At 53.7% G+C, this 16,164-nt stretch overlaps 3 protein-coding genes across 3 annotated transcripts; 2 read left to right on the top strand and 1 right to left on the bottom strand.

The window, feature by feature from the left end:
* Window positions 1–2,009: 2,009 nt before the first annotated feature.
* NCLIV_020680 (conserved hypothetical protein) lies at window positions 2,010–3,788 on the top strand (the record flags this gene model as incomplete). The annotated part of the gene is made up of 1 exon (XM_003882264.1): window positions 2,010–3,788. One exon carries the CDS (start codon window positions 2,010–2,012, stop codon window positions 3,786–3,788), a length of 1,779 nt encoding a protein of 592 aa, XP_003882313.1.
* Window positions 3,789–8,708: 4,920 nt separating this feature from the next.
* NCLIV_020670 (conserved hypothetical protein) lies at window positions 8,709–11,486 on the top strand (the record flags this gene model as incomplete). Its single annotated transcript, XM_003882263.1, has 1 exon — window positions 8,709–11,486. One exon carries the CDS (start codon window positions 8,709–8,711, stop codon window positions 11,484–11,486), a length of 2,778 nt encoding a protein of 925 aa, XP_003882312.1.
* A 1,178-nt stretch (window positions 11,487–12,664) lies between these two features.
* NCLIV_0206 (phosphoglycerate mutase domain-containing protein) lies at window positions 12,665–15,983 on the bottom strand (the record flags this gene model as incomplete). The annotated part of the gene is made up of 4 exons (XM_003882262.1): window positions 12,665–13,213; window positions 13,506–13,581; window positions 14,192–14,835; window positions 15,234–15,983. The coding sequence occupies 4 exons, from the start codon at window positions 15,981–15,983 to the stop codon at window positions 12,665–12,667; spliced, it is 2,019 nt and encodes a 672-aa protein (XP_003882311.1).
* Between the last annotated feature and the right edge of the window lie 181 nt (window positions 15,984–16,164).

Raw genomic sequence — 16,164 nt, 5'->3', positions numbered from 1 at the left:
GCAGTTCCTAGCATTAGGTGTGCATTTGCAGATGATCAGGCTAAACTAGCGAGTAATTAACCATTGAGGGCGAAGCGGAGATACTGCGTAATGAGGACGAAAGAGCATGATACTGGAAATGTGACCTAGATGCCTAACGTTTGTGTAGGTTGTCTGGAAGGACACTGTCGTGCAGTCCTACAATACGAGACCACAGCAATGTGTACCGATGCGACCACTAGATTGACCCTGAGAAACCTCCTTCCTCTATCCGCACTCTGAGGGCGACGTTTCCGGAGCGTGCCAAGGTTGCTTTGCTGCATGGTAAATTCTCGTGATCTTGTTGCTAGGTCACAGTTTTTTCCACTTGAGACGGCAACAACACGCATTCCATTGACGAGGTCGCCCAGCCAAAGGTGGCTCAGTGGATCGCTTCGTTGATGTTCTGCGGAGCTGTATCGCTTTGACATCATCTACGAAATCAACTCGTTCATGCAGTCTGTAAATTTCCCTAGTCGTTTTCCATTGGTGTTTTCCCCAAAAGCCACGGCGTGATCCAGCAAACCGGAAGATTCCTTGGAACACTGACAAGCCTGGACGTCTCCCCTTTCCCATGATAAGCCGTAACAGTGTCCGTGTTCTAATGGGCAAGAACAAACGGGGGTGGCAACAGCTCACTAACAGCAGACTGGCGGGCTTCAGTCTGCACAATTCGCCGCTTGCGCAACCGCTGGTTTGACTCTCAAGTGCGCACGAGTCGCCTTTGGCCAGCTGCCACTACTGTAAAGTGAAACTTGAGTTGCACGGCGAGTTTGTCTAATCGCGTTTTACATGCGTTCGCTCCTGTCCGTAGTGAATCGAGGCCTAACACTGTCTTTGACGCAACGAAAGTGAACACTTTGGAGACTTCGTGGAAGCAGCCTGCAGCAGCGCAGACTCCACCAGCGCCACTGCTCGCCGCGGCGCACTCCGAAAAGTGCGTTGCACCTGTGGGGGCGCTCTGGCACAGGAGGCTCCTTAAATAAGCTGTCGAGGAGCCAACGCTTCATAAGTCGCCTGTCTTAACTGCAAGCGTTGCCATTAGATGAACGTTAGTGAATGGTTGGCTTCCAATTGATTTGCGCACTGCTATTTGTGTCCAACAGCTGTTGGGGGTGTGTCCTGCGACAGGGACTGAACATAAGCGACCGCCTCACATACGATTAGCGGTGTGCGGAGAAAAAACGATGACTGGGAAACTCACTAGAGAATACCCTTTCTGTGGAGAGACGAAATAAGGTGCTTCCAGAGGAGACTCGCAAGTAACCCTTCCGGCCATCTCGTGGATGGCAGAGAAGGAAGCTGAAGAATCGGGCACGTGTCTGTGTCCTATCCAATTTTATTGGACTGCCTCCGAAAATTCAATATTCCCAAAGCTGTGGCTGGAACCTGATTCTCTGGCAAGCACAGCGACAGCCGGGACTCGAGGAGCATCCTCCCCCAACAAAATGTTCCCAGTGCATATTTCTCCAGTTCGGCAAGCAACACCTTGTTGGGACGATTCGCACCCAACGTTCCTTGCTACACCCTCCTAGGCTTGCTTGCTTGTAGTTTACCTGATCCTATAACTAGCCGTATTAAACGGTCGTTGACAGTTAGAATGAGTAGTGTTAGGGTACGGCCATGTGAAATGTCAAGGGAAGAGGCAAAGCGATGGGTAAAGGCGGGTCACTGCTGCCATCGTTTAGCTGCCACATTCACTCCCGGACGTCCCAGAAAATTAAGGGCTAAACCGGTGTACAGCAACTTCGAGCCTCTCACCCACCTTCCCCATGCAAATCGTCATTCCGGTTATCTCCCCTCTTCCGCAGCCGTAGCTGTGCATATTCTTTTCTCATTCCACAATGGCTGAGCACGATTTAAGGAAGAGGCTAACGTGCCAGCGTAGTGCTTTCCCGTATCTTCCAGGGACGAAAGCTGGCAGAATCAACCTAAATACTGCTTCGCATTTACTTCTGCTTTCCGGCACAATTCAAGGTCTCGTCGGGCAAATGTTGTTAGTATGCTGGCGTCCAGCAAACTGTTCGAATTGCTGGTTCCCGGGCACCCAGAGCCTTCTGCAAGCACAGGCAACGCTACAATTGGAAACATCGTCAGTTTTGTTGGGGATGCCTGCTAGTATAGCCCGCCGCAAACGTGCATTTGAACGGAATACCTACGATGAGGTGGTGAATTGGAATGGAATCCGTCAGGTGGAACCAATTTTCACCCACCAGCGTCAAGATGGGAGCTTCCAGCTCCTGTACAACACGTGTCCGGAAGCGGATGCTCACAATAATGACGCGTCGTTCGAAAGTCCTCCTTTCTATGGATGCATTGGCCGTCTTGTCTCTTTCTCCTCCGAAGGCAAGCCGGTTGGGGGAGAAACAATTCTGGATTTCAGGAGCCTGCTGGCCGAAGCCAGGATCGTGGGTTACTGGACGCCTCTGAAAGAGCCCGTGGACGGTGTTCATAGCCTTCAGGACGCGGTTTTCGCTGTGTGGGCTCAGAGGTGCCCTTCAGTCGATTCAACTTGCGAGTGCACTGAAGCCCGGTGCCGTATATCGCTCGAAACTTCCACTGTAAAGTCAGGATATCTCTTGTTCACCAACAAAACAATATTTGAGACGTATAAAGGAGACCGACTGTGCGTAGACGATCAAGCTGATAAAACATCACTCAACAAAAATTCTTCAGGAAAATTCACTTACTGGCTCGTCGAGCACACGGGTTGGGTGTGCGGAAGAGAGGATATGCATGGTTCTTATCTGGAGTTCGATGAGCAGCATCCAGACGGCACACGGGTGGGAAGTGTGTTCGCAGTGCGTCTAACAAACCCAGACGTCAAAGCGTTCGAGGTCGTTAGGACAATATGGACTAGAGCCAGACTTGATTACAGTTTTGGATTCAACGCTCTGGTTGGAGGGCCTGCAAAACAAGGAGACAATGTCCGTGCAGCTGGGAAAGATCCTCACTACGCTTTCACTATACGGGCGAGATCCTTCGACGTGGTACAAGGCGTCAGTGAGTCAAGGTGTTTTGGAGTCATCCTCGACGCGGATTTCCAGGATATGACGCGCAAAGCCGACCAGATTTTCCCATGCAGGCCATGTGGATATGCAGCAATTTTACTGCATCCGCAATTTCAGGAACTGATGGCAGTCTGTGAAGATACATCAGAGCAATCGTCAGGGATATACGTAGACGGGAAAATGATTTCTCCGACCCAGGGGACGAGCCGGTCTCTCCATCCAGCCGAATTAAGCTCGCCAGTTTTTGTGCCAGACGATTTCCGCGCGTGGAAGATATTTTGGAAGGATGTAACAGAAGCAAAGGGTGGGCCACATATGACCCTTAATCTCGGCGAGTGGAATCAACAGCTGCAAGTTTATTTTCAGAATTTTTCTCCGGTTGAAGGGATCAAGGCTACGGGAGTCGATCTTATCTTCGCATCATCCTTCGGTGAAAACAGCATCCTTGTTGCATACCAAGACAGCATTGAGCGCACATCTTTTCTCATGGAATGCTCTCCCAACGGAATTCACGTGCCAGGCAACTTTCTGAAGGTTCTCCGAACTGCAGAAGCCAGTCTGTTACCTGCAGCACCTGGAGCCTTCATCATGCGCCCATCAGCTTCTGCGGAGGTATTCTGGTATTCCTTCTGGACAGAAGACCGCGTCAGTCACGATGCGCAAGATTCCTTCTTACCCATTGCCGGCAGCACACGGGAATTTCGTTTGGTTAAAGCAACAGGATCTCGTGAAAGCGCTGGACCTTGTAAGGGCGGGTGAGAAGGAATTGCGACCAGCAAGCTTCCACGTGACCAAGAAATCTTGTATAGTCACCAACACGGAGTACATGGTGATCGTCAACTGGGGCTCCGCCCTCGACGTAGAATAGTCAAACTCCGTAGTCATTCCTCACTATGATTATGGGTATGGAGTCCTGAATCTCAATGTCGTACGGTCTGCAACTTGGGTCAAGAGGCACTTAGCCATAATTAGGAATGTATCATCCGCGAACTGGATGCATACCGAATGGGTGGCCTTCGCTGAGATCGTTGGTTACCGCAGTTTTATTGGTGTTCCTTCTAGACATCCAAAACATAAGTCGTCAATCGTCCCCCGCAGCGGTTAAACACAAAATGTTACCTTGTGCATATACGCTAAGCAGAAGAGGAATAGTAGTCGGTTATTTGCTCCCTTTCTTTTCCCGTCCTGTTGTATTGTAGCCTCAAAATATGCGTGCCTCTGCCTCCACTCTACCTTTTTCCGTTCCCTCGACGTTTTACTGGTGCTAAAAAATTGTCTAGCATTGGACAAAGTTATCAGCGAAGATCGTAATGTTTTCCTTTGCCTTTGCAGCATTGGTCCCGAATCGGCAGCATGTGATGCGAGCTGTCACCGGCTTCAAGTGTACGAGACAAACAAAACTGTCGGGGCAGAGGATGACCCCGCATGCGCCTACGCAGACAGCACGAACTTCGCGGAAGTCTGCTTCGAAGGAAGCTGTCAATTTCTTCCTGCCGTGATCACGGAAATATCGACAGCGGTGGTGCATGAGGCATCAGTCATTGAATCTCTAAGAAGTCAAATAACTTCTAGCTCCTCACCATCGGCCTTTGAAATATCTTTGCAGAAACCTGCAGAAGTATGGGCGATCAGGGGGCTCTTCAAACCGCATGGTTATCCCGAGTTTACTGTCACACTTATGGACCCTAATCGGACAGTCCTCTACACCCTCTCCACAAGCTTGCCTGCTCTGAAATACGGCAACATTACTTACTGGGAATGGCGCGATATGCAGGTGTACCGTATACAATACGTCCGGATCGAGATAGTTGGCAGTGCATCGAGGCGACAAGACCTTCTTGAAATTGCGGAAGTCCAAATTATCGGTAGAGAGCTACCTGTGTGTCCCAGTGAAGGGTTCTTCAGCGCAGCAGCACCTTTGTGCTCATACGATGTGGAGTTCCTGTTAAAAGATTCATCTGTGTGGGACTGTCAGGGTGACTGGAGCGAGTGGTCGTATTGTGACTCGACCTGTCGGGCGACCAGATTCTTGAACGTACGCCAGCCTGCTCTTTATGGAGGAAGGCCGTGTCTTCTATTCGAGAAGAAGGCGTGCAATGGTAAGGGAGCAACTGGTTAGGTGATAACATCCAAGTTTGTTTTAGTGGGCACAAGAGCGGATTTTAGGATGAAAAAACAGCCCCCCTCGCTCACTCCAGTACATAACGTAACCGAGTAGTTTCATATCTACTGTGCCTTGCCCAGCCCTGTACCAACGAACTTGCGCTCTCGAATCCGTGTACCTGGGAGGCAGATGTAATGCGTTGGACAAAAACAGAAAAGTTGGATCACAAACAGGTTAAGCTTTCGAGTACGGCCGTGACACATTTGCCGGCTTCCTATGAGTGCTGTTTCATTGGGCCATCCTGCACAAACCGCGTCAGCGGATGCCTTCCGACCCCTTGTGTTGAGCCGGTGCTGATGTACTAGCACGACAACAACACACTTGCACCCACGGTTTGGTGTCGCGTTCCCTCTCTTCTGTTTTTTCCTTTCATATCATGTCTCAGTTGGGCCCCATTGTCACTACATAAACGCGGCGATTCCAGACTTCCGTCAACGGCGGCAGGACTGTGTATTCGCTACATCAGAATGGTCCGAGTGTCGCAACTGTAGGCGGCTGAGGATCAACCACAGAATACGAGAGGCAGCGGGGGACACTGAAATTGAGTGTCCCTCCTTATTCGAAATGGAAGATTGTCCTCCTCCGTGTGAAAGCGAATTAGCTGACTGGGAGATTACACGAGTTACCGCATCATGGTGGACGAGGTTATGGCTCGTGATGGCCAACAGCTGGATAATTTTTGCCCTTGTCATTATGGGATGCCTCGTGGTGGGGATCAGCATCACCACCGTTAGTTATTGCAGAAAAACGCATATCAAGAATAATTCAGATCAATCCGAATCGTCCAGCCCTCCTCCCATAACACTTGAAACGCGGGGAGAAGACGCGCCTCTCGTTCATTGGGGCCCCTCGCCGTTCAACGAAGATAACAGACAGGAGACAGCATCAGTGATATGTTCAGACGGCATGACTTTATTGAGCCAGAGCTCGGCCTCCCCCAGTGAACAAGTCACGTAAATAAGTTTTCTGAACTACGATGAGGAACTGAACGTCATAATGGTTTTCGCTCTTTGGACGCTGGGAGAATTAAAGCAGACATCAGCAGTCTGAAGGTCCAACTGGAAGCCCAGTCGTTTTCATTCGGATTGGTTCTTAGAGGAGCAAACGAATGCAAGGAGAAAATTTTCTCTCCACTGTTCGTGTTCATTTGGCGTGCTGCTGCGGTCATCTGAAAACTCCCGTACGTTCGTGGTTGTCGCGCAGGCTCTGGTGCTGAGACTCCATTGTTGACTACAACGCTGTGGCATTATATTGAATAGCCGTTACGATGGAGGCGTCTTCAGACTGTTCTTCAGTTTGCACCAGTCGCTTGAACATTCGCCTGAGGGCGGTGCATGGCTGTGCAAAAGGAACCCTGTCGAAATAATGGGATGGTTTCACACTCTTCTGTGCTCTCTCAACAAAAGAAAAGAGGGACTATGCTGCCTTACGTGAATCGCTAAGCATGGGGCCCTCGCTAACTTCCGGAAAAAACCTTGTGTCGCTTTGAAGAGGTGAACAGGCATATGATGCGCTAGTGTCAAATGCATTAATATGTGTCACATCTCGTCAGAATCACATACCTTTTCTTGACCAGGATGGTTTACAACGGTCGGCTAAGATGGATCAAGAGCACACCACCTAATCAAATACCACAGCGAATCATCTTCACGAGCGTCAGGAACGGCATTCGGGGCCCGGCGGCGACAACACGCAGGCATGCAGCGTATCATTGTTGCCAGAATGGTGTTGAGTCATTGCGCCGAACAGACATACGCTCGTTGACACATCCATTTGGGTACAAGATGGTGCGTTGCGTTTTCCTGAAACGGGACAGCTGACCCGCATTAAGCGGGTTTTCCTCGAGAGGTGACACATCATTACATGCTTTCGCTCTGAGACTCCACGACAGGGGTACGCCGAAACCGCTCCTGCATGTACAAGCTACCGACCTGCGACTTGCTGGTTGACCTTTTGCGCTGATTTAGACCTGACCACATGGAAGCACCAGTGCAGCGCTGTCGTCGATGTTCCCCTGAGCCGACAACTCTTACCAGCTATCCCTGAACCTTCCTCAGTCGTGTGTCGTGTCAGTGCCGCAGTGATTTCCTAAGTGCGTCTGCTGCTTAGCAACAGACCGACGTCGTCGCAGCTTCTGTTAGTAAATATCGACATCGTCCGACGTCGGCTGCAGGAACGAAACGGTGCCTGGCTGGCAGAGGGGCTGCAGTGACAACGCAGCCCTTTATGGGAAATGCCTCTACCGCATCCCTGTAGCAAGGAGGCAACCCCAATAAAACAACGACTCGAGGGGAGAAGACACTTTGGAACCAAGACCGAGCTGGCGCCATTCCATAGAACCCAATTTTCAAATAACAGGAAAACCCCGTGGGACAGTGAGGGGCGGGCCCTGACCGAGCAAGGGATCTCCCGCGGTGTTGGTGCGTCCTCTCCAGGCGGTACTCCAGGCGGTACGCCTTGACGGCTAGCTCTCTTACGGCGCGCTGGCTCCGGTGTCTTGTTGCTGTGAAGAAGTCTAGAAAAAGAGTGCGTCTCTCGATAGAAAGATCCCCAGTCGTGAAGTGATAGCAGCCTGCAACTGTGCTCCAGAGCCCTGAATTTCCAAATTATCTGGGGCTCCTCTCATGCGTGAATGCGTTACAATTTTCCATCTCAGCTGCAGTGCCTGTCTGGCTGCCGCATCTCCAGGACGCAGGGTTGCATACGATGAGAGTTCAGTCGCAGGTACTGCTGTTTTGAAGTACTGAACATTTGACAACGCGTACTTTCATATTTTCGCCTCTGCAACTCCTTGGTCTCACAACCGTGGGTCACGCTTCCCTCTTTTTTGCTACTTTTTCCACTGATACGCGGTGCGACTTTGCCCGCGAGATACTGCACTCATATTGCTAGCGTTTCTTGGAAAGTGAATGACGTCAGCAGCTGTGCCCACAAAGGTTGTTGCCAGTTCAGGCGAGTTGTGCCTCTCACCCGTGACAAACGACGTGATGGCAACAGCAGTCTTTCCGAACCGAGCGTCTGTTCGTTTCTGCGCGCGTATGACATAGAGACGGCAGCCGGCGGGCTTTTTCGGCTTCAGGGTTTGAGGAGAACGGATTCAGAGCCTCAACCTGAGAAGACTCGATTAAGGTCGGCTTTCATCGTGTCTTAAACTCGCGACAGGCTCTCTTTCATTCTTTACGTCCTCGCCCATTTAGCAAGTCTGGCCACACGCAGGTCAACGTGGCCTTTCAGCGCGTATCGTTCTTCGTCATAAACCCCCTGACACGTCCCGGTCAAATACACGCCTTCCTAGCCGCATCTTCCCTCTCACTTTCTCTCATGCTTGTGACCCTGGAGGTTCTTGACGCATGACTCGTGCAGGGTGTTATTTTTATTGCCTGTGTGGACCATTCTGCTGCTCGTCTACCCGTTTCAGTTGCGCCGGACGAAACGCATTTGGCGACCCATCCGACGAAGAAAAATTTGGGCAGAGCCCGATACCGGTCCGATTTCTTTAGCTCCTTTCGCACAAGATGAATTACTGCTTCTCGCCTGACGGCTTGTGCGGCTGTTGCTGCGAGCTCTGCCATCCAGTACGGTGTGTCATTGATCAGCACGAAGTGGAAATAATTCCTGCAACCTATCGTTCTTCCTCCTCAATGTCTTCAACCGCACACGGCGGCCATGGGAGCGACACTGGGAGCTTGCCCAGCACGTACCGCAGCGCATGCGCGCCGTCCTCGCACCGAAGTCAGACCGATGATGTGCCCACCTCGCGCAGCACAGCTGTTAGTAGTCATAGATACCAGACTGCTTCCCGGGGTGACTACCGAATCTCGCCGAGCCATTCTCGCACGCGAAGAGGAGGGCAGCCAACTGCGCATGGAAGGCGGAAGGTTCGAGGAGGCGGCGGGACCGTGAAACTCAGTCACTTTTATCCAAATGCATATCCCCATGCTCACACAGCTTCATCGACTGGCCAGAATGAGGCCTCCAGAGATTTTCTGGGTGGGTACAAACCATTTCTTCTTTTCGAGGACAGTCCCAAGCATGCTGCATGTCGCCCTTCAACAGCCCCTCTGTCTTTCGAGCAGCTTCAGGAACATACGGATCGGGCAAATGACCCGCGTGCCGTCGATGGAGCGAAACGGCCTATGCCATGTGAAGGGAGCGCGATACAATCAGATTGGCGAATCTGTAGTGATTGCAACGCTGAGTCGAGTCCTGCTTCGCCCCAGTCTCCTGACAGACAAGATCGCTTGCAGCCGGTACCCTCTCTTAACATTGAACTGCTGCTTCACCGCAGAGCGTCATTGGCTGATCGATCGCCAGCTCCCCCGGCGAACGAGTTCGCGTCTTCTACCAACAGAATTGGCGACGATGGTGTCGCTATGATGAAGGATCCAGCTGAGTCGCCCGTCCTGGCTGGCGAGATCCCATCTTCTGCTGCGCCCTTGGCTCTGTCGTCACAGGCGGGACAAACCCACCTGTCAGCCGCTGTAGCTGCACTGTCTCCAGGGGCCGAGGAAGAAGAACTGCCTTCGGGAAGTTGTCAGGCTGATCCCACTGCTGAAGGTGTGGACGCAACGTGCTCGGAGACAGGTGAAACGGATAGAATCGCTCGTTCTCCGCGTGCTGTCTTGGCTCCGTCTCGTAACCACTCCTCAAGGATGACGAACTCGGAGCGACGACTCCAGAGTGCTGTCACAAAGGAAGACAGCCTGTTCGACAGAAACGTTGACGCACCCGAATTGCGGCGCGGGCGAATTCGGCAGGGCTCCTCAGAAACATCATCAGCGGCTCCACGTTCATCTGTTGTCGCGTCGAGCCCGTTTATCTCATCTCGTATTTTGCCCGTCTCCAGATCTGCGCGGCAGATTCCGGTCATCGACACGGAGGTTTCGCTAACTCGCTTTTCCCCACGAGGAGCCGAATCTGACGTAGGTTCAACGAAAACCGCAATTTCTCGTCAACGTGTCGCGATGGAGTTTTCCCCCGGCGTTGGCGAGCGACTCGTGGGAGAACGAGCGTCAGCGGAGAGGGAAGTTGATCATTTGCGCAAGGAGGAGCGAATGGATAGGCTCCCCAAGTGCCAGAATTCCAATGCCACGGGTGCAGTCGCGTTGTCGGATGTCGAACATCTGGAGCGAGTGGATCGGAACTATGAGACTTTTCCCCGCGAACTGTCTCGGGTGAGGAGCCCTGACGATCTCCATCGCTTCCATCATGACCAGGAGGCGCCTCTCGAGGCTGGGTTCTCTGGACAAAGCCTGTCAAGGCAGTTCACTCAAACGGTCTCTCTGTCGTCCCATTCTCTCCAGAGTAGTCAGAGCCTGAGTAGCAGAGAAAGCAGTAGCGTGTGGAGCTCGTCGGGGGGAAGCTTTGGGCAACTGAGCTCGAGAGGAAGCTTCTCTTCGTCATCTTCCGTCCTTTCTCGCGGAGCATTTTCTGTAGTAGCGGAGAGCAATGACATTGTAGGGCAACCACAGAAATGCGTGCGGCGAAGTGGTGCGTTTGCTACTGCACGAAATCACGCTCTTCCGCGCATCCCACAAGAAAGGCGGTCCTCCTTATCCGAGTGCGGCTCCTCGGTCCAAGTGCTCCAACGTTTCGAGCGAGAACAAGCTCCCAGGGTTGCAGTTCTTCGATATCAACCCGCGCCTGTCTCTGCAGCGTCGCCGCAGAGGCGAACGGCAGTGCTCTACTCGGCTGCGCCGCCGATCCCTCGTCCCCAAAAGACACTTTCTCATGGGCTCCACGGGAGAAAACAAGAGCTTCACGCGACCGGTCTGCGGCTTACGTCAGGGGCACGTTCTGACTCGAACAACTCGTCACCCTCCCCATTTCTGAGCCTTTGGACTCCGCCACGGGTTTCTGCCTCGGGAGCCGGTGAAAGCGCCGTGACGGCTGTCCCCGTCTCGGCCAACACGAGACGCTCCGAAGGTGGCGAGGTTCACTTCCGAAGGTTCTGCAGCGACGTTGAAGTGCCCAACACCCCCAGCAATGCGGGACTCGACGGGGCACTCTCCGAGGATCGATACCCACAGAGGGGCGCCGTCCCCCTGGCCTTTCTGCCTCCGCGGTTTCAACGGTCACAGCGGGCGGGAAGTGTCGCGTCCGCCTGGAAGCCGGGGGCGGGCGATGGCAAAGCGCGCATTTTCTCGCGGGATGCGAATGGGTCAGCTCAAAAATCGACAAAGGAAGAAAGAAAATCGGGCTCTCCTCCTTCCGGTGGTGCACAACTCAGCGCAGGTGCGCGCCTGGTTTTCTGGGCGAGCAGTCGCTCACACAGCGACGGGCGGGCTTCGTGAATCCCGGGGCGCTCGCGTCTTTAGTTGACGAAGGAAGACCCCGAAAAACGTGCAAAAAGTTGTCGACACACAATGAATAATCTGCGACGTGGATGCCGGATGTTATATCTCTCGATGTCACATCTGCAGATTTCCCGATATTCACTGCGTGGCTCGGACCATCCAGGCGAATAGCGAGGGTCAGCGTTCGGCCAAATGGAAGGAAGATCAACTTTTTCGTGTCTCTGGTGCTAAAATGCCGCTCTCGTTTTTCGTTTTCGCCACATTCTGTGGACGCTGTTGGAGCAGGCAGTGTGCGTTGCATCAAGGCCAGTCACTGGAACGTTATGCATGTGATACACATTTTCCGCTCTCACGCGTGACGCAAGTTGAAGCGTAGCTTTTTTGGCCGGATACAGCGCTCGAGCCACGTGCGTTGCTTCTTCAATTCGTAGCTAGACCGCACGCGATACTGGTCGGCTGCTCGTCTTTAAAATCGGGGTGCCCGACTTTGTTTTTCCTGTGTGTGGTAAGAGTACGCGTGACCACCGGCAACCGATTGCATGCACTGCTGGCTTCCTCGGGATGGTTCGTGCTTGACTGGGTGAGGGGCGTCTACTAACCCCGTCGCACTACACGAGTGTGAAGCTTCAGGCGCCGCATGCTAATTCCCGCGGCGCACCGGTCCAACTCTTTTACTCTTGCTTGCATAAACAATGCGTGGCGTGCAGTTGCAGTCGGGGCGCTTTTGGATAGAGTGCGTTCCTTGGAGACGCACGGACAGCTTGCGAAGGCGCCTGGAGGGGCGCTGCCCCACGTTGCGTCTGATACGCCAGTTTGATCGCGCGAATGCAGGATCCTGTCAAAAGGCGCGTTCTTCATGGGAGAGCCTCTGTTCCTTGAAAGGTGATGTAGCGGCACCTGCGCAGCGCGCGACCACCTCCCTCGTGACGCAGTTTGGGAGTTGCATCTGTCAAATCTGTTTGGCAATACTCACTCGAGTAGCGAAGCACACACTGATGGCATTTTCCTGCGGGGGAAGCTTCGCCGTGCACCTGCAGCGATACAGGGCCTGGAGACGCGCGGCGGAAGTACGCCTTTGTGGAGTGAGACAAGTGGATTGAGGCAAATGGACAAGGTCTCGTGACTACGTTTCACAGTTTATCGTGGCGCCAGTCACGGCGGGCACACTTGAGACGTTAGATAGACATCAGCACGGAGGCACCCACGGTATGCCCTGTATACAACTGAGGCTCGACAGTCGGGGTATTCCACTGCACCAACGCAGCAACCAGCCTGGGCTCTTGACTGGCACAGAAGCTCAACCGGACTCCCTCCGCCTCGACCGCTTCGGCAGATGTTGTGTCGAGCGCAGTCTTGGAGTGGTGGCTTTCCCCAGACGCTTTTTTTCCCCCGGGGCGCCCTTCTCCCTCTGCTTCCGCTGACCCCTCCCTTTTGCCCGGAAGCTGATGCGGCTGCCGGAGCTGTCCCTTTCTTTGGCTGGGAGTGCAGCCGTTAGCCTCCGACGAAAGGTGCCGCGCCCGAGGACGTACAGACCTGGCGGCCAGTTCAAGACAACAGAAGGAGCAGTTGCTCGAAGGGAAGTAGGCTGCTTGCTGCGGCAAGTTGTAGATCGGAACGCCCGTTAAGGCCTCTTGATGGCGCAGAAAGTCGAGCAGCAAATCCAAGTAGGGGGCGGGCGAGTCGGAAGAAGGAAAGGGGAAGAACAGGGCTTTCAGAAGCAAGTCCTATTGCACATAACCCGCAGAACTCGGCGCAAAAGTGACAAACGGGCACGAAGCACCTGGCCCTGACGTGCTGATGCGTAACAGCTACTACATCGAGTTATCTTGGCTAAGCAGACCGGCCGCTGCTCTCGCGCGACAGCGTCCCACCGTTCTCGCGCAGCCCTTGGCACAGTGCACAACCGAGCGACGAGGTCACAACAAACCAGGACGAGTTCATTTCGAGCTGTCTCACAGCTGACTGCTCTAGCTGCTGCGCTGAAAGATGGCGAGGGACTGCCATTTGCCATCTTACCATCATCAATCCATGCATAATCATCAAGATGCTACCGCCTGTCTCCTCGGTCTGCAGGCACTGCTTCTCCATCCACCTGCAAAGAGTAAGACACGGACCAAGCTTTCGTGTATTCGCAAGACATCGCGCGTCTCTGGGCAAAGACTGAGACGACAAAAAAGGACACAAGTTAGCACATCTGGTAGCGTTCGTTTCCCTCCTCGAATCAAAGCCATCGACGCGCTTTCCCGTTCAGGCTCGTCCGGTATCCTGTCAGCACAAGCTGGCGTGCAAACACCAGGCAAGAAGGAAGGTGTACGTGGCGGCTAACTACGATGGGGGCAGTGTGTGCGGAGGACCCCCAGTGGCCTATTTTCTTACTCCTGGTACCGGTTTTACATATGAACTGTCGATCCGACGTGCTCTGTGCTGCCGAACGATACGTCCACTAGTTCGGAGAACTACAGAGAGAACAGCAACCGTGATCACAGAGGACACGCCTCTGCTCTACGTGAGACAGTGTCATCCCTGCTGCATGTGAACAAAACGAATCCTTCAGTCGCGTAGCTGCAGCTCGTCTGGTGTCGACTGAGCACTAGTTCTGGTCACGCGAAAAGCTGTTGAAGTGCTGAGGAGCTTCCCCGAGGACCGGATCACGGCCTAGCAATTGTGTAGCGACTGAGTACACTAGTAAATGGGGAACTCACAAAATGACTTGCCGTGCCCGCTGCACCGTCTGAATGAGCGTTTCCCGGCCACCCTGCCACCAGGCGTGTCGCCTAGCAGCAGCCCAGTCGGGGCGGTAGCCCCCGCCGACACCTGCGTCGCATGACGAGCCGAGCGATCGGTCTCCGCTTTCTCGAAGCGAGCTTCGCGCTTTAAAGGCAGGTGGACGGGTATCGGTATCACGTTCCGGCCTGATGTGCCGCACTTCTGATTTCGGTCGCGACATATGACAGTCTCCGGTGTCGGCAGCGACGGGGATCACTGCGGCGTGTGGGATAATCTGAAGGATTTCATCGAGCGTCATACCAAGCGGGGCATCATCCCCGCCAAGACCGCTCCCTGTCGTGTTTTCTAGGCTTCTCACGTTCTGCCCCTGTGTGCCTTTGTCGCTTTCTTGCGTCGAAACGGGGTGCGGACCTGATTCCTGTTGACTGCCACCGTGTACGGTGATCTGTGTTTGAGGGCGATCCCTTCTAGCGGGATCGGAAACAGTTGCCCCGTTCGTTGCCTTCACGCCGTCGCCAATTGACGAAGACCGACAGCCGGGACGGAATTTCCGCGGACCCCGGAAAAGGCCGCCTTGCTCGAACAACAACGGGTGGATGTAGACTTCAGCTTGCAACACCTGCGTGGAATCCACGAGGCACGCACCACACAAGCACACACGGCGGAGTGCAAGTCTCAATTGGTCGGCACCATAGTGATTTAGAATCCGGATGCAGACCAACACGGATCACGTATTTCATGGTGGAGGAAGCATATAGGGATGCGACTGACAAAGTTGCGGCAGTATAGGTACCCCCTCCTCCCGAGTAGATAACCGAGTTTTGTTCTAGGTGAATCAAACTACACAAGACAACGAAAGAGTGCACACAACACACGCAAACAACGAAAACCCTGGCGCTGCCCACCCTGTCCTCTGCAGCATTTGCGTGATCGCGTAGTGGGCGCCAGTAAGGAACATACTACGCCGTGTACACCGCACTGTTTGGTCTTTTTCGGCGTGAGACACAGTTTCCTCACCTTGCTCATTTCAGCAGCTGTTTCGACAGAGCGCCGCATTGGCGAGCAAATAATTCTCGTCACTTTTGGTGTCTGCGTGTCCCTTTCCTCGCCGTCTCTTCTCCGACGCCGAGGTCGCTGCAGGACCTGCCGAACATGCTCCTGAACCCATCTGGCTGCTTGAGCGGCCTGTGCTTTGCCAAGATCCGTGACTGATGGGTCCGGTACGCGCCTGTCAGCTGGTTCTGCACTTGTTGCACCGCTTGTTTCGCTCTTGACGGGACGAGGCCGTTGCTTCGACGCCAGTGGCTCTTGACATCGACGGAACTTGCTGCGCTCGTCTGGCGCACGTGTCCTGGCACCTTCGCCTGTTCTTTTGTTCGCGGCACGAGTGAGGCAAGAGGAAGGAACAGCAAAGCTCTCCACTTGAGTCTGGTCGTTCAAACTGACTGCATTGTTCTGGGACTGGCCGTGGCGAATGAAGTAAAACCGTTTCCTGTACGTCCGGCATTTCAGACCCGGGTTTACTGTTTGCACGGACTCGGTGGCGTTGAACCTTCGGTCCGAATCGGGATCTTCCACAGAAGTCCCGGGCAGACTTGGAGGCTGTTCTCCGGCGGGAGGGGCAGTGGGCGAAAACAACCGAGGACTGTAAGAATTTTCAGGTTCACAAGTATCTTGGGGCGGTTCGCGGACGTCGGCCTCCTCCGTTGCAGCGTAGAGGGCCGCTTTGTCGCCCACGGAAGACGGCTGCATGTCCTCGTTGGCCATGGCGCTTGGGAGAGGGGGAACGAAGGAACAACGCTGTATGGCACGCTTTCCAATCGCAGTGTATGTACACACACAGTGCCTGCCTTGTCTCGCTTGTTATTAGGGCAGTCACTCCCCTCAGTAACCGCCGTATTCAAGGCTGAACGTGGGCAGGATGCAGGCGTCTTTCGCTTATGCTGCG

Source organism: Neospora caninum, chromosome VIIa (assembly GCF_000208865.1).
Source record: "Neospora caninum Liverpool complete genome, chromosome VIIa".
Classification (NCBI taxonomy): domain Eukaryota; phylum Apicomplexa; class Conoidasida; order Eucoccidiorida; family Sarcocystidae; genus Neospora; species Neospora caninum.
This window is presented reverse-complemented; position numbering and strand designations above follow the sequence as displayed.